Source organism: Chiloscyllium plagiosum, unplaced genomic scaffold (assembly GCF_037043375.1).
Source record: "Chiloscyllium plagiosum isolate Xiang-an unplaced genomic scaffold, Cpla_swu_hap1 HiC_scaffold_1, whole genome shotgun sequence".
Lineage (NCBI taxonomy): Eukaryota > Metazoa > Chordata > Chondrichthyes > Orectolobiformes > Hemiscylliidae > Chiloscyllium > Chiloscyllium plagiosum.
This window is the reverse complement of record NW_028270139.1, coordinates 109609422-109627506: the sequence shown is the minus strand read 5'-3', so window position 1 is coordinate 109627506 and position 18085 is coordinate 109609422. Positions and strand designations below refer to the sequence as shown.

The 18085-nt window shown below is 40.0% G+C and overlaps 1 protein-coding gene across 3 annotated transcripts in view; it reads right to left on the bottom strand.

Moving 5' to 3' along the window:
- Nucleotides 1-11814: 11814 nt before the first annotated feature.
- Nucleotides 11815-18085, bottom strand: part of rgp1 (GP1 homolog, RAB6A GEF complex partner 1) — a 29014-nt gene continuing 22743 nt past the window's right edge. For all 3 annotated transcript variants that reach the window (XM_043687145.2, XM_043687137.2, XM_087989706.1), the window contains 3 exons: nucleotides 15462-15589; nucleotides 14198-14375; nucleotides 11815-13669 (listed from right to left, as the gene is read on the bottom strand). In XM_043687145.2, coding sequence (XP_043543080.1) covers nucleotides 13446-13669; nucleotides 14198-14375; nucleotides 15462-15589 — 530 coding nt within the window. In that variant the 3' untranslated portion in view covers nucleotides 11815-13445. The remainder of the gene's footprint in view (nucleotides 13670-14197; nucleotides 14376-15461; nucleotides 15590-18085) is intronic.

Below are 18085 nucleotides of genomic sequence, written 5' to 3'. Positions count from 1 at the left end.
ATTATGGGAAAGATGGACAGAGATTTTGCAGGCAACAAGATGGCCAATGACAGTGGAGAGGAAAGGGAGGTTAGGGATGTGCTGGTAATTTGCAAAAACAGTAGGGTCAAGATTGGATTATAGAGGAGAGAGGTGATAATGGCACATTTAAACAACAGGAACTATCTGAAGAGATTATAAGGCCAAGAAGGGGGATTTGATTTGATTTATTGTGATCACATGTACCAAAGTACAGTGAAAAGCTTTGTTTTGCCAGCAGTACAGGCAGTTCATAGCAAACAAGGTCTTACAGATCATAGCACCCGAAACAAAGAGAGGAATATAAAGTTACAGCTGCACAGGAGATGCACAAATCTAGATCATCATTAGCAAGATCAATATTATTTGAGTCCATTCATCAGCCTAATAACGACAGGGAAGAAGCTGTTCTTGAACCCATTGGTACGTGTGTTCAAGTTTCTGTATATTCTGCCTGACGGAAAAGGCTGTGGGAAAGCATTACCAGGGTTGGAGGGGCCTTTGATGATGTAGGCAGCCTTTCCATGGCAATGAGAAGTGTAAATGGAGTCGATGGATGGGAGGTTGGCTTCTGAGATGGCCTGGGCTATGCACAAACTTTCTGTAGTTTCTTGGGCAGAGCAGTTGCCATACCAGGCCATTATACACCTGGTTAATATGTTTTATCTGATGTATCTGTAAGAGATGGTGAGGATCCTTTTGGATATATTGAATTTCTTATGCTGCCTGAAGAAGAAGAGGCATTGTTATGCCTTCTTGACATGTGAAGTCCAGTACAGATTGTTGGTTATCCTCACTCGTAAGAACTTGACACTCTCATCCCTCTCCACCTCAGCACTGTTGATGTAGATAAGAGTGTGGCTCTTCCTTTCTTCCTGAAGTCAATGCTGACAGACTTGTTGTCTTTTTGATACCTGCATAAATGCACCTCACATTCCTTCGATGGAAATTTTTTTTAAATTCCATTGTGGGATATGGACATTGTTGGCTGGCCAGCATTTATTGCCCCATCCCTAGTTGCCCTTGAGAAAGTGGTTTTGAACTGCCTCTTGAATGCTACAGTCCATGCACTGTAGGGGACCCACAATGTCCTTAGTGAGGGGCTACCAGGATTTTGACCCCGTGACAGTGAAGGAACAGCAATATATTTCCAAGTCAGGATGGTGAGTGGCTTGGTGGGGAAATTGCAAGTGGCAGTGTTCCAATGTACCTGCTATTCTTGTCCTTGTCGATGGTTGTGGGTTGGAAGATGCTGTCTGAGAAGCCTTGGTGAATTTCTGCAGTGAATCTTGCAGATAGTTCCTAATGCTACTGCAAAGGAGAGAGTGAATGTTTCAGGATATGTTGCTAATCAAGTGGGTCTCCTTTATTCTGGATAATATCTAGCTTCTTGAATGATGTTGGAACTGCAGGAAAGTGTGGACTATTCCATCACATTCCTGATTTGTGCTTTGTAAATGCTGGACCAGCTTTAAGGAGACAGCAAGCGAGTTACTCATTGTAGCATTCCGAGACTCTGAGCCACTCTTGTAGCTGTTGTGTTTATATGGCTAGTCCAGTTCAATTTCTAGTCATTAGTAACCCTAAGGATGCTTATACTGGGGTATTTAGTGGTGGTAAGACTATTATGTGTCAAGAGGTGGAAGAGGTGGTGGTTAGACTATCTCTTATTGATGATGGCCATAGCCTGGTATTTATTATTTGCCATTTTTCAGCCCAAGCCTGGATATTGTTTAAATCTTCTTACATTTCAACATGGATTACTTCAGTATTTGACGTGTCGGGATTTGTGGTGAACATTGTGCAAACATTGGCAAACTTTCCCACTTCTAATCTTTGATAAAGGGAAGGCCATCGAAGAAGCAGCTGAAGATGTTGGGCCTAGGGCATTACACTGAGGAACTCCTGCAGGGATGTTCTGGAGCTGAGATGACTGACCTCTAATAGCTACAGCCATCTTCCTATGTACCAGGTATGACTCCAACCAGCGGAGAGTTTTCTACTCCAATTCCTATTGACTCTATTTTGCTAGGGCTCCTTGATACGACTTTCAGTTTAATGTAGCCTTGATGTCAGGGTAGCCATTCTCATCTCAGCCCTGGATTTCCAAATTTGAACCAAGGCTGTAATGACGTCCTGGTGGAAGCCAAGCTGCTGTTTGATAGCACTGTTGATGACACCTTCCATCACCTTACTGATGATTGAAAGTAGACTAATGGGACGATAATTTCCTGGGTTGGATTTGTCCTGTTTTTATGTGCAGGACATACCTGGACAATGTTGTTGCTGTACTGAAACAGTTTTGCTATGGATGCAGCAAGTTCTGAAGAACAAGTCTTCAGTAATATTGCTGGAACATTATCAGGACCCATCAGCTTTGCTGTACCCAGTGCCTCAAACTGTTTCTTGATAATACATAGAACAAAGAACAAAGAACATGACAGCGCAGTACAGGACCTTTGGCCCTCAATGTTGCACTGACCTGTGGAACCACTCTGAAGCCTATCAATCCTACACTCCTCTATTTTCATCCATATGTTTACCCAATGACCACTTAAATGCCTTTAACATTGGCGAGTCTACTACTGTTGCAGGCAGTGCATTGCACACCCCTACTCTTCTCTGAGTAAAGAAACTACCTTTGACATCTGTCCTATATCTATCACTCCTCAGTTTAAAACTATGTCCCCTTATACTAGTCACCACCATCCGAGGAAAAAGGCTCACACTGTCCACCCTATCAAACACTCTGATTATCTTATACGTCTCAAATAAGTCACCTTTCAACCTTCTTCTCTTTAACGAAAACAGCCTCAAGTCCCTCAGCCTTTCCTCGTAAGACCTTCCCTCCATACCAGGCAACATCCTAGTAAATCTCCTCTGCACCCTTTCCAAAGCTTCCACATCCTTCTTATAATGCGGTGACAACTATAAGCAATCCTCCAAGTGCGGTCGCACCAGAGTTTTGTACAGCTGCAACATGACTTTGTGGTTCCGAAACTTAATGCCTCTACCAACAAAAGTTAAGATACCGTATACCTTCTTAACGATCCTTTCAACGTTCAGTGGTCTATGTACATGGACACCTAGATCTCTCTGCTCATCTACACTGCCAAGAATCTTACCATTAGTCCAGTATTCTTTATTCCTGTTGCTCCTTCCAAATTGAATCACCTCACACTTTTCCACATTAAGCTTCATTTGTCACCTCTCAACCCAGCTCTGCAGCTTATCTATGTCCCTCTGTAACCTACGAGGAGAAAGTGAGGACTGCAGATGCTGGAGATCAGAGCTGAAAATGTGTTGCTGGAAAAGCGCAGCAGGTCAGGCAGCATCCAGGGAACAGGAGAATTGACGTTTCGGGCATAAGCCCTTCTTCAGGAGGGCTTCCTGAAGAAGGGCTTATGCCCGAAACGTCGATTCTCCTGTTCCCTGGATGCTGCCTGACCTGCTACGCTTTTCCAGCAACACATTTTCACCTCTGTAACCTACATCATCCTTCGGCACTATCCACAACTCCACCGACCATAGTGTCGTCCGCAAATTTACTAACCCATCCTTATCCAAGTCATTTATAAAAATGACAAACAGCAGTGGACCCAAAACAGATCTTTGCAATACACCATCAGTAATTGAACTCCAGGATGAACATTTCCCATCAACCACCACCCGCTGACTTCTTTCAGCTAGCAAATTTCTGATTCAAACCACAAAATCACCCTCAATCCCATGCCTCCGTATTTTCTGCAATAGTGTACTGTGGAGAACCTTATCAAATGCTTTACTGAAATCCATATACACCACATCACTGCTTTACCCTCATCCACCTGTTTGGTCACCTTCTCAAAGAACTCAATAAGGTTGTGAGGCATGATCTACCCTTCACAAAACCATGCTGACTATCCCTAATCAATATATTCCTTTCTAGATGATTATAAATCCTATCTCTTAGAATCTTTTCCAACACTTTACCCACCATTGAAGTAAGGCTCACTGGTCTATAATTACCAGGGTTAACTCTACTCCCCTTCTTGAACAAGGGGACATTTGCTATCCTCCGGTCTTCTGGCAGTATTCCTGTAGACAATGACAACAGAAAGATCAAAGCCAAAGACTCTGCAATCTCCCCCCTGGCTTCCCAGAGAATCCTAGAATAAATCCCATCCTGCCCAGGGGATTTATCTATTTTCACACTTCCCAGAATTGCTAACACCGCCTTCTTGTGAACCTTAATCCCGTCTAGTCTAGTAGTCTGTATCTCAGTATTCTTCTTGACAACATTGTCTTTTGCCAGTATGATCACTGATGAAAAATATTCATTTAGCGCTTCTCCTAACTCCTCTGACTCCACACACAACTCCCCACTACTGTCCTTGTTTGGCCCTAACCTTACTCTTGTCATTCTTTTAGTCCTGATATACTTATAGAAAGCTTTAGGGTTTTCCTTGATCCTATCTGTCAATGACTTCTCACGACCCCTCTTGGCTCTTCTTAGTTCCCTCTTTAGGTCTTATCTGGCTAGCTTCTAACTCTCAAGTGCCCTGAGCCTTCATACATCTCATACTAACATAAGGCTCCTTCTTTCCCTTGCCAAGATATTCAACTTCCTTAGTAAACCACAGCTCCCTCTCTCGAACACTTCCCCCATGCCTGACAGGTACATACGTATCAAGGACACACAGTAGCTGTTCCTTGAATAAACTCCACATTTCAATTGTGCCCATCCCCTGCAATTCCCTTCCCCGTTCTATGCATCCTAAGTCTGGCCTAATCGCATCATAATTGCCTTACCCCTAGTTATAATTCTTGCCCTGCGGTATATACCCATCCCTTTCCATCGCTGAAGTAAACATAACCAAATTGTGGTCACTATCGCCAAAGTGCTCACCTACCTCCAAATCTAACACCTGGCCGAGTTCATTACTCAGTATCGAATCCAATGTGGCCTTGCCCCTTGTTGGCCTTCTTCATACTATGTCAAGAACCCATCCTGCACACATTGGACAAAAACTGACCCATCTAAAGTACTCGAATTATAGTATTTCCAGCCAATATTTGGAAAGTTAAAGACCCCATAACAACTACCCTGTTACTCTCACTCCTGTCCAGAATTATCTTTGCTGTCCTTTCCTCTACATCTTTGGAACTATTCAGAGGCCTCGAGAAAATTCCCAACAGAGTGACCTCTCTTTTCCTGTTTCTAACCTCAGCCCATACTGCCTCAGTAGATGAGTCCTCAAATATCCTTTCTACCACCGTAATACTATCCTTGACTAACAATGCCACATCTCTCCCTCTTTTACCATCTTCTCTGTTCTTACTGAAACATCTAAATTGTGGAACCTGCAACAACCATTCATGTCCCTGCTCTATCCATGTCACTGAAATGGCCACAACATCAAAGTCCCAGGAACAATCCATGCTGCAAGTTCACCCACCTTATTCCGGATGCACCTGGTGTTGAAGTAGGGACACTTCTTGCAACCTTGAAACCTTATTTCTGATCTCACTACACTCAACCTCCTGGACACTGGAAGTACAGTTTAGGTTCCCATCCCCCTGCTGAATTAGTTTAAACTCTCCTGAAGAACAATAACAAACCCCCATCCCCAGGATATTGGTACCCCTCTGGTTCAGGTGCGGTGTCATCTACTCCAGAATGAGCCCCAATTATCCAGGTATCTGAAACCCTCCCTCCTGCACCATCCCTGTAGCCATATGTTCAATGCCTCTCTTTCCCTATTACTTGCCTTGCTAGCTTGTGGCATGGGCAACAAACCAAAGATAACAATTGTGTTTGTTCTAGCTCCAAGCTTCCACCCTAGCTCCCTGCATTTCTGTCTGAAATCCCCATCCCTTTTCCTACCTATGTCATTAGTGTCTATGTGGACCATGATTTGGGGCTGCTCCCCCTCATGGATCACGAACCTGGCACCTGGGAGGCAACACATCAACTATGAGCCTCTATCGTTCCCAATGATTACTGCTCTGCTCCTCTTCCGCCTTCCTTTCTGAGCAACAGGGGCAGACTCTGTGCCAGAGATCTGTACCCCATGGTTTACTCCTAGTAAGTCATACCCCACAACAGTATCCAAAACAATTTACTTGTTATTGAGGGCAGTGGCCACAGGGGATCACTGCGCTCTCTGCTGATTCCCTTTCCATCCCCTGATTGTAACCCATCTGCCTTTTTCTTGAATCTGAGGAGTGACTACCTCCCTATAATTCCTCTCAATAATCTCCTCTGCCTCACGAATGATTTGAAGTTCATCCAGTTCCAGCTCCAGTTCCAATTCCCTAAAGGTGAGTGAATTGAATTTTTATTCACTCATTGTATGTGGGCATCACTGGCTGAACAGCATTTATTGCTCATCTCTAGTTGGCCTTACGAAACTAGTGGTGAGCTGCCTTTTTGAATTCTTGCAGTCCATATGCTGTAGGTAGACCCACAATGCTGTTAGGGAGGGAATTCCAGGGAAATAACTGAATACTGGCTTCTGTGAAGCTGGGGACTCTGAAGAAAGCTGAGAAGAGTATCTGGACAATCTGATAATAAGCTTAGCTACCTGAATTTTACATGAAGCTCTTGTTCTATTTATAGCCATCTCATTGGAATTGTTTTGTTATGAATGGGAGTGTACTGTTCAACTTCAATGATAAGTTGTATGACAATAACAAAAACAGACTATGAATGCTGGAAAGCTATCACAATGATATTAGCCTCAAGTCAGTCTGCATTTTTCCACTCTTGCTCCCCAAGTGTTGAGTGCAAATTTGTGGATAGCGTCTCAAAATATGTTCAATTTTGTTTCTCCACTCTGTCTCAGAATGCTGGAGAGTGTCTTGTTCAATCGAGTTGGGTAATTGTTGATTTCTATCTTGGTAGGCAATATGCCAGGTTTTTATGCTTTGAATGTGAATAATTCGAGTGTTGCACCCAAGGAGAAAGTAAGGACTGCATATGCTGGAGTGTGTGAGATGCCGGAAAAGCACAGCCAGTCAGGCAGCATCCGAGGAGCAGGAGAATCGACATTTCGGGCATAAGCCTTTCATCAGGAATTCTAACCCTAACCTGGTTCACACCAGGGAGTGATTTGTACTATAGTCAGCCCTGTGCTAAATGTATTTGTTGAGAATACTGTTTAGAGAGTCACACCTGGTGATTACTAGATCCCTTTGGTGTCAATGCCCAGATCTTAGATGTCTCCAACACACACTGGCAGATTTTTTAAAAACGGTTTCACAAAGCTCATGAAAGCAGCAAAGCTTGAGGCATCTCTGTCCATTCTTATTTAATCATTCCAGTGTAATGTTTGAGGTAATAGGGTCACACCTCACAATCTGCATCAACTCTAAAACCCCCAACTGGCTCTTACTTGGAAGGGTTTTGCTAGCAGTATCAAGCTTTTCACACAACTGATCTTTGTCATCAGTAGTGAAGCACAGCTCTGGAATACAGATACTCAAGAGGTTAACTGGTCCTGTTTGAGTTGACAAGATGGAAAGAACATATTTCTGAGGGGTTCTATCAACTAAGCCTACATCTTCCTCACATATCTTCTCTCAACTACTTACCCTGACTTTCCTTTACTCAGCGAGTTGTGAGTTCACGGAATGCCTTGCCAGTAGCAGTGGTGGACTCTCCCTCTTTATGGGCATTTAAACGGGCATTGGATAGGCATATGGAGGATAATGGGCTAGTGTAGGTTAGGTGGGCTTGGATCGACGCAACATTGAGGGCCAAAGGGCCTGTACTGCGCTGTATTTTTCTATGTTCTATGTTCTATAAACTTATAATGATTTTCTTTCTGTGATCCATTCTAGGTGCATTTGGTGTTTTGTGAGGACATTTTGTCAATGTTCAGCCTAACAAGTAGCACGTCAATTATAATCATCCTGCTCACATTATTGATCAGCTGAAAATATGAGTCTTTGAGTGCATTTAAGATAGAGATAGATAGTTTTTTGACTAGTAAGGGGGTCAAGGGTTGCAGGGAGAAAGCAGGAGAACAGGTTTGAATAATACATCATCAATAATCAAATGGTGCAGCAGACTCGATGGGATAAATTCTGCTCCTATGTCATACGGTATATCATATGTTTGTCAATCTTATGTTTGTCAAGGGCACGTGCCCTTGACATTCAAGTTTGCCACTTGAAAAGTGGATATCTTCCATCCCATTTTTTTTCTGGTGCAATGGATCCCATGCATTTGTTCAGTGAAGATTCTGATCGCCAGAAAGCATGTGTTGAAGATGAACCCTGATGAACCTTGCTATTCAGAAGCTGCCTGATTTGAGGTAGATAATGGCCGACGTTGAATCTTCATACCGAAGATGGCATCCATACAACATTAAAAAATTGGACAGCCAAATGTAGAGGAAAAGCTCAAGCTATAGAGCATATTCTGTTTTAAAAAGTAAAATTAATAAAACCCTGGAAATAAATGGGAAGTAGGAAGTAGATGGAAAATAGGCAGTAGATGGAAAATAGGTAACAGCTAAACTTCAGAGTAAAAACCTCGGTCATGTTTATACCAATATTCAGTAGACTTGGCTTTTCCATCACTGGCCTCCTAAACTATTAAAATCCTATTTGGAAGAAAATGTGAGATTCTAGGAGATAGCTTGGATTGAGGTTTGAAGCTAACAGATAGGAAATACGTTAGGGATCAAGAAGTCAATTTCAGATTAAGAGGCTGTAATTAATGGAGTGCTACATTTATCAGGGGGCTCAGACCGCAGTTATTTTTACAGGATGCAAGTTTTACCATATTTTAGGAGCGGAAAATATTTCATGAGAAACATTTCTTGAACTTATTCATGGGATATGGGCATTGCTTGCTGGGCCAGATTTGTTGCCCAATCTTCCTTAATAAGATGGTAGAAAGCTGCCTTTTTGAACTGCTGCATACCATTTGGTGCAGGTAACACACAATGATGTTAGGGAGGGAGTTCCATGATTTTGACCGAGTGACACTGAAGGAACTGCAATATATTTCCATGTCAGGATGGTGAGTAGTTTCAAAGGGAGCTTTTAGGTAGTGTTCCCATGTATCTGCTGTGCTTCCGGATGGTAGTGGTCATGGGTTAGAAGGGGCACTCCAAGGAGAATTGGTGAATTTACAAATGGGCAATCTCCATTAGCAAAATGAAATCTTCTATGCTCTATATATATTGAAATATAGTCTTATTGTCTAAAAAGCCTAGAAATTGTCAGGAGTTAAATAAGCAAACGCAAGTATTCCAAATTGTAAAATAAAATTATATTAAAAAAATATAATGTACAAGGTCATTTCAAGTAAGAATCAGCTTTTCCTTATAGCAACACCCTGCCAAATCAATCCACCTGTCTGATTTAAGTTTTATCAACCAAAATTGACAGTTAACCATGGATCAGCAGATAACACCCTCCTCCTGCTCTATAAACATTATTCCTTTCAAAGTTTGATTTCTTGTATGTTAGTCTTGATGGTTGCAAGGTGAAAAGCTTCAACCTTGTGACTTTTAAAAAAATGTTTAGGAACAAATTGTGTTTCAAATAATGTTCACTCACAAAGAAAGTGTTCATGTCACAATATAACCAAGCACGCATTTCAAAAGCGTTTTATCTTTGTTCATCCTGTTATTTTACGTCTGTTGAAAGCTTGTGACGTTGACCAATGAGGCCAAAAAAGATTAATAAGAATTGGAGTATATGTTTTCAATTGATTCAAGATAGTCAGTGTTTGAGAAGAACTGCTTTGAATGAAGAACTTGTGTTTATATAAGCATTTTTCATGTATACAATGTATCCTAAAATCCTTCACTGCTGATAGGCTATTTTTAATTTCCGTTAGCTGTACGGTCCAATACAGGATCAGTTCACACTCTGCAAAGCCTTATCAATAGTAAATAAGGTAAATAGCTTTGTTATTATCTTAGTGCTAAGCACAGCAGAATGTTATAAATACTTCTAGATCATATAGCCCATGACTGCAGAACTGATCTATAGGATGTGAATGCACGAAAGAGGGTGCACTAATAGGGGATTCACTAGGGCATGGCCTGAGCTGGAGCAATTTGGCTATAAAGAGAGATTACACAGATTGGGATTGTTTTGCTTTGAGCAGGAAAGACTGGAGTGGGGGTGAGGGTGGGGATGGGGAGTGGGTGGGAGAATCTGACTGTAATGCAAACTTGCGCTTAGCAGAGGGATTGATAAGCAAAGGCACAATTTTAATGTAAGGAGCAGGAAGCTTAGAGGGGATTTGAGGAAAATATCAAGGGTGTGGGAATCTGGAACTCTCTGCCTAAAAGAGTGGTAGAAGTAGGAATTTTTAAGATATTTAAGAAGAATTTAAATGAGCATTTGAAATACCATAGCACAGAAGGCTACAGGCCAAGTGCTGGAAAATGCACTGAGAATTGATAGATAAGATGTGTGATGACCAGAATGCACACAATGGGCCAGAGGACCTTTTTCATGCTGTGGAGACTCCATGACTCAATTACCCTGCTCTGCTACTTAACTTGATCATGGCAGATCTCATGCCTCAATTCTGCTTTTACACCTAGTCCCTTTATCCCCTGAAAAATCCAAAAACATAATATGAAACTCCCATCTCATCTTTGAAAAGTGCTATGCAATATTTTGCATTCATCTGAATAGACTGGATCTCTGTAAACCTATTCTGAAGGATTGTTACACTATCAGAGCTGTATAGAAATCAAACTATATTTTCTTTTTGTTCAAGTCCTACAAAATGTAAGGGCTCCTGAGAGAATAGAGAAGTGATTTATGAGAATGGTTTTGGTTACAAGACTAGGTTTAAAATGCTGCAAACTATTCTCCTTGGAGAAGAGGAGGGACAATTTGATAGACAAGCTCAGAATAGGCTTTGATAAAGGTAGACAATGAAAAACTATTCCCATTAGCTGCAAGTAGCAGAAAAAGGGACACAGATTAGATTAGATTAGATTAGATTAGATTACTTACAGTGTGGAAACAGGCCCTTCGGCCCAACAAGTCCACACCGACCCGCCGAAGCGCAACCCACCCATACCCCTACATTTACCCCTTTAACCTAACACTACGGGCAATTTAGCATGGCCAATTCACCTGACCCGCACATCTTTGGACTGTGGGAGGAAACCGGAGCACCCGGAGGAAACCCACGCAGACACGGGGAGAATGTGCAAACTCCACACAGTCAGTCGCCTGAGTCGGGAATTGAACCCGGGTCTACAGGCGCTGTGAGGCAGCAGTGCTAACCACTGGGCCACCGTTTAAGGTCTGAGGCAAGATTTAAGGTCTGAGGCAAGAAATGTGGGTCAATATGAGGAACCACCATTTTTTGTATACTGAATGGTAATGATATGAAATTCAATGGAATATTGATGGTGGAAGCAGAAGCAAATGACTGCAAATGAAATTGGATGAGCACTTGTTGGAAATGACTGGATTGCTCTCCACAGAGCTAGCATAAACTTGATGGACTGAATGGCTTTTTTTAAAATGCTAGAAATTTCCATTTAAAAACCATATCAATGATTTAAATGAGGGATTGGATTCCCAAAACTAGGTTTAAAAAAAAAGATACTGTGAAAGAATATATACAGTTTCAATGAATGTGCAGGATGGTGTCAAATGAGTTAACATGGGGAAATGGGAAACTATCCATTAACCATCAAAAGAATAGTAAAACAGAATATTCTTTCAAAAAGTAAAAGATTAGCAAATGCTATATGGTTTTTAAATGTACAATTAAACATTCTCAAAATGAGTATGTCTTAAATTTTGAAAGATGTCAAAGCATTTGATTTACCTAAATGTGGTATTTCTTTATTAGGTAACATCTGGAATACAGCAAATATTGTAGCTTTCACAAGTGATTAATGCACTTTTTCCATTTTAAAATACAATCCAAATAATCATCTGCGACAAACTGCCTCAGTTGCCACAGTAGTTTTAATGAAATAAACAGACTACATCCCACATGGAAAGCCCAGTGTCTAGTATGTTGTCCATGCTGAGATTTTCTAACTAAGCTTCTACTTCTGCATGTTGCTAAAGAGCACATGGCCCAGGGTAGGACAAAAAGTAAATAACTTTTAAATAAGGCCAGATGCCTGAATGATTCAGCTATAGAGCCATGTACAAAAAAGAGTAAATAATGACCTTAACAAATGTCAAGATACAAATCTGATAACTATTAAAAGTAGTTGGTTAAATACAGGCAGCAAGATTTAAAACCTTATATTTAAAACAAAAACTTGTTAGCCTTCAGGAGATATCAGGATCTAAAGATTAACAATGCATTCCAAAATGAATGGGAATTTTCTAATCCTAATTAAGATGAAGGCTACATTATATTCCAAACACACATAGGTTTTAAAAAGTGAATTTGTTTCATTCATATAAAACAAGACACATTAAAGCAAATATTTTCTGCCAAGTTTCTCAGAATTTATCAGTTTGCTTCTCCTGGAAATTATTTGTGAAAGAAGCTGAGAAATATATAATTTGACATTTTCTTTAAAAAATAAAAGAAAAATGATCAAGATCTAGTAACAAGAGGCTTGTCAGCAGCGGCAAGAGTTTTAACTGCCAGTGTCCAACATTTCGCCCGGTGCCAACGCCAGATTGAACAATAGCTTATGCTGAGTATTTAAGCAATAGTACATAAATGTAATGGAAGCATTGTGGATACTAGCTGGGTAATGGGCATATTAATTAACAACAATTTCTTTACTGGTGTGTTATAATTCAGTAAATATAAGTGTACTTTGAACATAAAATGTACAATTCTCAAGAACAGCATGCTATCAATCTTGAGTGTGAGTTGAAAGTTATACAGCTGTAAACTAAAATAAATTGTGAAGTCCCAGAACCCTTGCTTCATGGGTTTCAAACAAATGACATTAAAGTCCACAACTAATCAGAAAATCCACAACAATGATTTTTCTTGCTGGCCCTTAGAGTTTACCCATTGTAGTTCAAAAACCATAAAATCACTCTGTACATACAAAATACTTGAGAAAGAATCTTCAGATCAAGCAGTTTTCAATTCAAGAACTTTGAAATTGTCAGTTTTTTAAAAAGTAGAAGAAAATATGAAAGTGCACTTGTTTTTCTCCACTGACGTCTTTCAATGTAGTTAATAGAACAAATTTTAGTCACTGGAAATCCTGCTCTTGAAATACTAGTTCCATAAAATAATACTGCTCGCTTCTGAACAATGTTCTGATGTCTCACTTTGTGATATATTCCAGTAACCCCTCATTAGCAGTACAAAAATTGATGTTACCAGTAGCAATGACAATATTATTTCTTGATTTTTCCATTTGTTATTGTTGTATCATTACTGCTATTAAAATTTAAACTTAAATTCAGTGGTTGAACATTTTTCAAAGAACATTCCACAACTGAAGTGAAATTAACTTGGTTCAAATAGTGATGGAGTTAGAAGATGCAAACTGTGAGACATAGGATGCAAGTACAGGATTGGTTGGAAGCACTTTAATGGGCAGATCCCAGCTGAATGTATCCACATCTATCTTCCCTGCCCCAGTCCAAGTAATTATTTCTGATTGGTTCTCAAGTACGGTAGGTGGTTCCACTGGGTCACGAGCTGTGACAAACTCAAAATGCAAGCGCCACTTTAAGGATACTGAAATTAAAACGTATGCATTAATCACTATATTAAAAAAAAACATTGTTTACAATCTTAAAATCATTGTATAAAAAAACTTAAATATTAAGATTACTTGTTGTGGCGTATAGATTTGAATAATGCCCAGCAATTTGCATTTCAAGGTAGTGGGAACCAAATTTATTAGATCATCTAATCACTGTATGAAGGGAGAAAACAGGCAATATGAGTAAGTACTCTGATTAGGGCTTACTTGCAATGCTCCTGATGAACATTACCATTTGATTTATTTCCAGAACAGAAATGTGGACGTTTGAAAAAAATCTCACACAATGCGAGTATTGCTGGCTAGACAAGCATTTGTTGCCCACATAAGTGCCTTTGAGGTGGTAGTGGTAAGGTGCCTTCTTGAGTTGTAGTAGTCCCCATAAAATTTAGGTGCACCCACAGTGCTGTTCTGGTTTCCATAAATACACAAGACAGGTTATCTCATGGCATTACCAGTCCAAATGAGTGCCACAACCACAAAAACAAAGAAATGCTTACCTACAGTGGTGATAAAGCTGGGTGTGGCACTGAGTGGAATAGGTAAACTGAAGTGAGTCTTAGCAGTATGCAAACATGACTCCTGGTGTCGAGCATGTGTGCTAAGGGAAGCAGGCTGCCCTGGTTTTCTCTGGTATTCTTCCTGTACATGTTCTTCAGTTTGTAAAGATACTGAAAACTGCAAATAAGGACAGATGCAGAGTCAAATGACTGAGTACAAAATAAATAGATAACTTTATAAATTTTAATTCCCATAAATAGTAAATGTTCTACACTGAAACCTCCTAACTGGCATCTCATGCTTTTGCACTGGTGGATTCTAAACCCTGTAGTCACATCTATCTGCAAGTTGTTACTATTTAATATTGAAAGGTAAAAGAAGGGATGAATAAAGCGTAAAAAAAACATCATCCTGTAGAAGCATCATGAAAAATTACTGAAAGACATGTCTGTGCCTTGATTGCTCTCTTTGATCTGATAGTTTCAGTTTTTTCCCATGCAAAATAGTTCATCTGTGGAGGATGATAAATACATTTGGATTAACTTCTGTCCATATTCATAAGAAGCATCAGATTTATGCACTGATCCAGCAGTATCACTCCAATTAGAGAATTATAAAAATTTATCCTGAAGGTACAAATGTTTCATGAGGTACTGTGTCAGGGATATTGATAATCCATCAGTACCTTGCTCAAGTGACTGAACAATTGCTGACTAGGTTCAGTTATGGAGGCATAGGCGAAAGTGGGGACTGCAGATGCTGGAGATTAAGAGTCAAGATTAGAATGGCGCTGGAAATGCACAGCAGGTCAAGCAGCATCCGAATTACAAGAAAATCGATGTTTTGGGCAGGAGTCCTTCATCAGGAAAGTTACGGAGACTTGTCAATGGATCTCAGCTTTGGCTAACATTATGGATATGTTGCAAAAAGAAACTTTGGACTGTGTTGAAAAGCCATGTGGAATAGCCAATCCAAATCATTTTCTCTTCTCTCCACATTGTTTATCTCAGGGGTGCTAAAGCTCATTTTAATCACTAACTCTTGCACCGACTGCATCAGATAATTTAACTCATCCCAGGACTTAATTTGTTTTCCCCCAGTTTGCCAGCAACTAGCTCGTATATATTATATATACATATAATTGAATTTGCATTAGCTGTTTTAATTTCACACTTAAGACAATATCAAAATACTTTTATAACAATGGACCACAAATTTACAGTGGTTAAAATACCAAGATTAGCAAGAATAAAATACACTGACCTGCAAACATGGAATATCTCCTTCAGAGAAATCAAATGTGCCCACTACATCTTCTCCAATTTTATAGATGGTTTTGAAGATGCAAAACTTCCCTACCTTCCCTCGCATATTAGTAATGTTATACAAATCTGAATAGAATACACAAAGCAATATTAATAAAAAAAATTTAAGTAGAAGCACAATATTACCATGATAATAATAAATTTAAACTCTGAAGTTTGATCATTTAACAGGAAAAAAGCAAAGACTCATTACCTTCTTTTTTAAAATTCTTTAGAATGCAATAAATATTTAGAGTATTTTTAAAAATACCTATAATTTAAAAAATGTCTATCTATAATTTGATCAGTTAAAATTCTAACCCCACACACAGAGAAAAACAGATTAAAAATATGAGTGTTATGGGCAGAAGAAAATTTTGGGTGGGCAGATCAAATGGTTCCTGTCAACAGGATGTGTTAGTTTTTGACTTGCTACTCCTCAAATTTTCCTTCTCCTTGCTTGCAGGAGGCACAGAGAGATAGGTTCACATTTATACAGATCTCAGACTTATTGGTTAAGAATCACAGCTTACAGTAATTAATGGGGAAAAGTAAACTGGCTTTCGTCAGGCTTAAGGTGTTTCATTATGGCAGAATAAATTTTAGCTACTTCCTTTTCAGAGGTCCAATGGCTCACACTAAATATTCACACCCACAAACTGTTGAGCTACTTGGGAGCCAATCACATAGTTGTTGACAGGCAGAAGGCTTTTTCCATCAACAACAGGTCACCATTTCCCAAATCCACCAACTCCTTGATGCTGGCCAAATCCCCATTCACACATGCCCCTTGGCTTTAGCTTGTCTGCAATTAGACTTTCCCCACTATTCTTCAACAAACAGCAGTATAAACAGCACTTATAGCAAGTGCAGTAATCCTTTCCACAATCCTGGTTTTTAAAAGATCCTTTTTGCCTTTACAACTATAATCAACTTAATCAAAGTTTCTGAAACACAAGTATAAATGCTGGAAATACTCAACGGGTCAGGTATCATCTGTGTAGAGAGCAGAGTTTATGTTTCAAATTGAGATTGTCTTTCTTAACAATGATTTATTGATTCTTTGTTATTGGTTATTACGGATTGTTCACTTGTTTCTCCATCAATCTAGCAAAATCACTTTTGTTGTTATATGGTGCAGTTGTTTACTGTGAGGGAGATATTGGCTACGGAAGAAAACGAAAAGATATGGTTAAAGTGCTAAAGCAGTTTAAGCGAGTAACCCTATGCTCTGGCATTATATGTTATTTCACTGAAGCAGGATCAGAACTACAAGCAAATTAAACATACTTGACTTCATCCTCACCAATATGTCTTACCCTGTCTATGACAGTATTAGTAAAAATGACCGTCAACAAAGTCCTGTCTTCACTATAAAGAATACCCTCGTGGCACCATGCTAAATGGGATAGATTTCCATCAGATCTAGCAACTCTAGTCTAGGCTTTCACGATGTGCTGTGGGTCATCAGCAGCAACCGAATTGTACCCCAACACAATCTGCAACCTCATGATTCAGCTTGTCCATACTGATTAGGCGATATGCTAAGAGACCAACACCAGTTCAAAGACGAGTGCAGAAGGTCACAGCAGGAGCAGCACCAAGCATAAAAATGAGGTGTCAGCCTTGTGAAGCCACAAAACAGAACTACTTACTTACCAAACAACAAAAGCAGCTAGTGATAGCTAGAGTCAAGGGATTCCACAATCAACATATCAGAACTAAGCTCTGCAGTTCTCCCACATCTAGTCATGAATGGTGTTAAACAATTAAACAATTCACTGCGGAAGGATGATAATCTTTCTGGGCCTCTTTCAGAGGTCTCCAGCATCACATATCAGTCTTCAGCCAATTCGATTCAAGATATCAAGATATCTTGATATCAAGATGTGATATCAAGAAATAGTTGGAGGCACTGGATACTGCAAAGGCTATGGACCTTCACAACATTCTGGCAATAGTACCAATGGCTTGTGCTCCAGATCTTGTGCTCAACAGCCAAGCTGTTCCAGTACAGTTACAACACTATCATCTAACCGACGATGTTGAAAATTGCGCAGCATTAAAAAGGACAAATCCAACCAGCCGATTACTGCCCCATTAGTGTCTTCTCGAGTATCACTAAAGTGATCAATAATGCTATCAAGCAGCACTGGCTTAGCAATAATGTTCAGTGACACTCAATTTACATTTTGCTAGGGTCACTTAGTTCCTGATCTCATTACAGACTTGGAGAAAAGAAGTAAATTCTAGAAGCACGATGAGAGTTACTGCCCTTGACATCAAAGCCACATTTGATAGTGTGAGGCTTCAAGCAGCCCTAACAAAACTGGAGTCAATGCAAACTGAGGGAATTTCTCCACTGGTTGGCATCATCCCTGGTAAAAAGGAAGATGCTTGTGGTGGTTGAGGTCAGTTTCCTCAGCTCTAGGAATCTCTGCTGGAGTTCCTCAGGGGAGTGCACTTTGTTTAACCACCTTCAGCTGCTTCAATAAATTATCTTTCCTCCAACATGGGGATTTAGATTACATTAGATTAGATTCCCTACAGTGTGGAAACAGGCCCTTTGGCCCAACCAGTCCA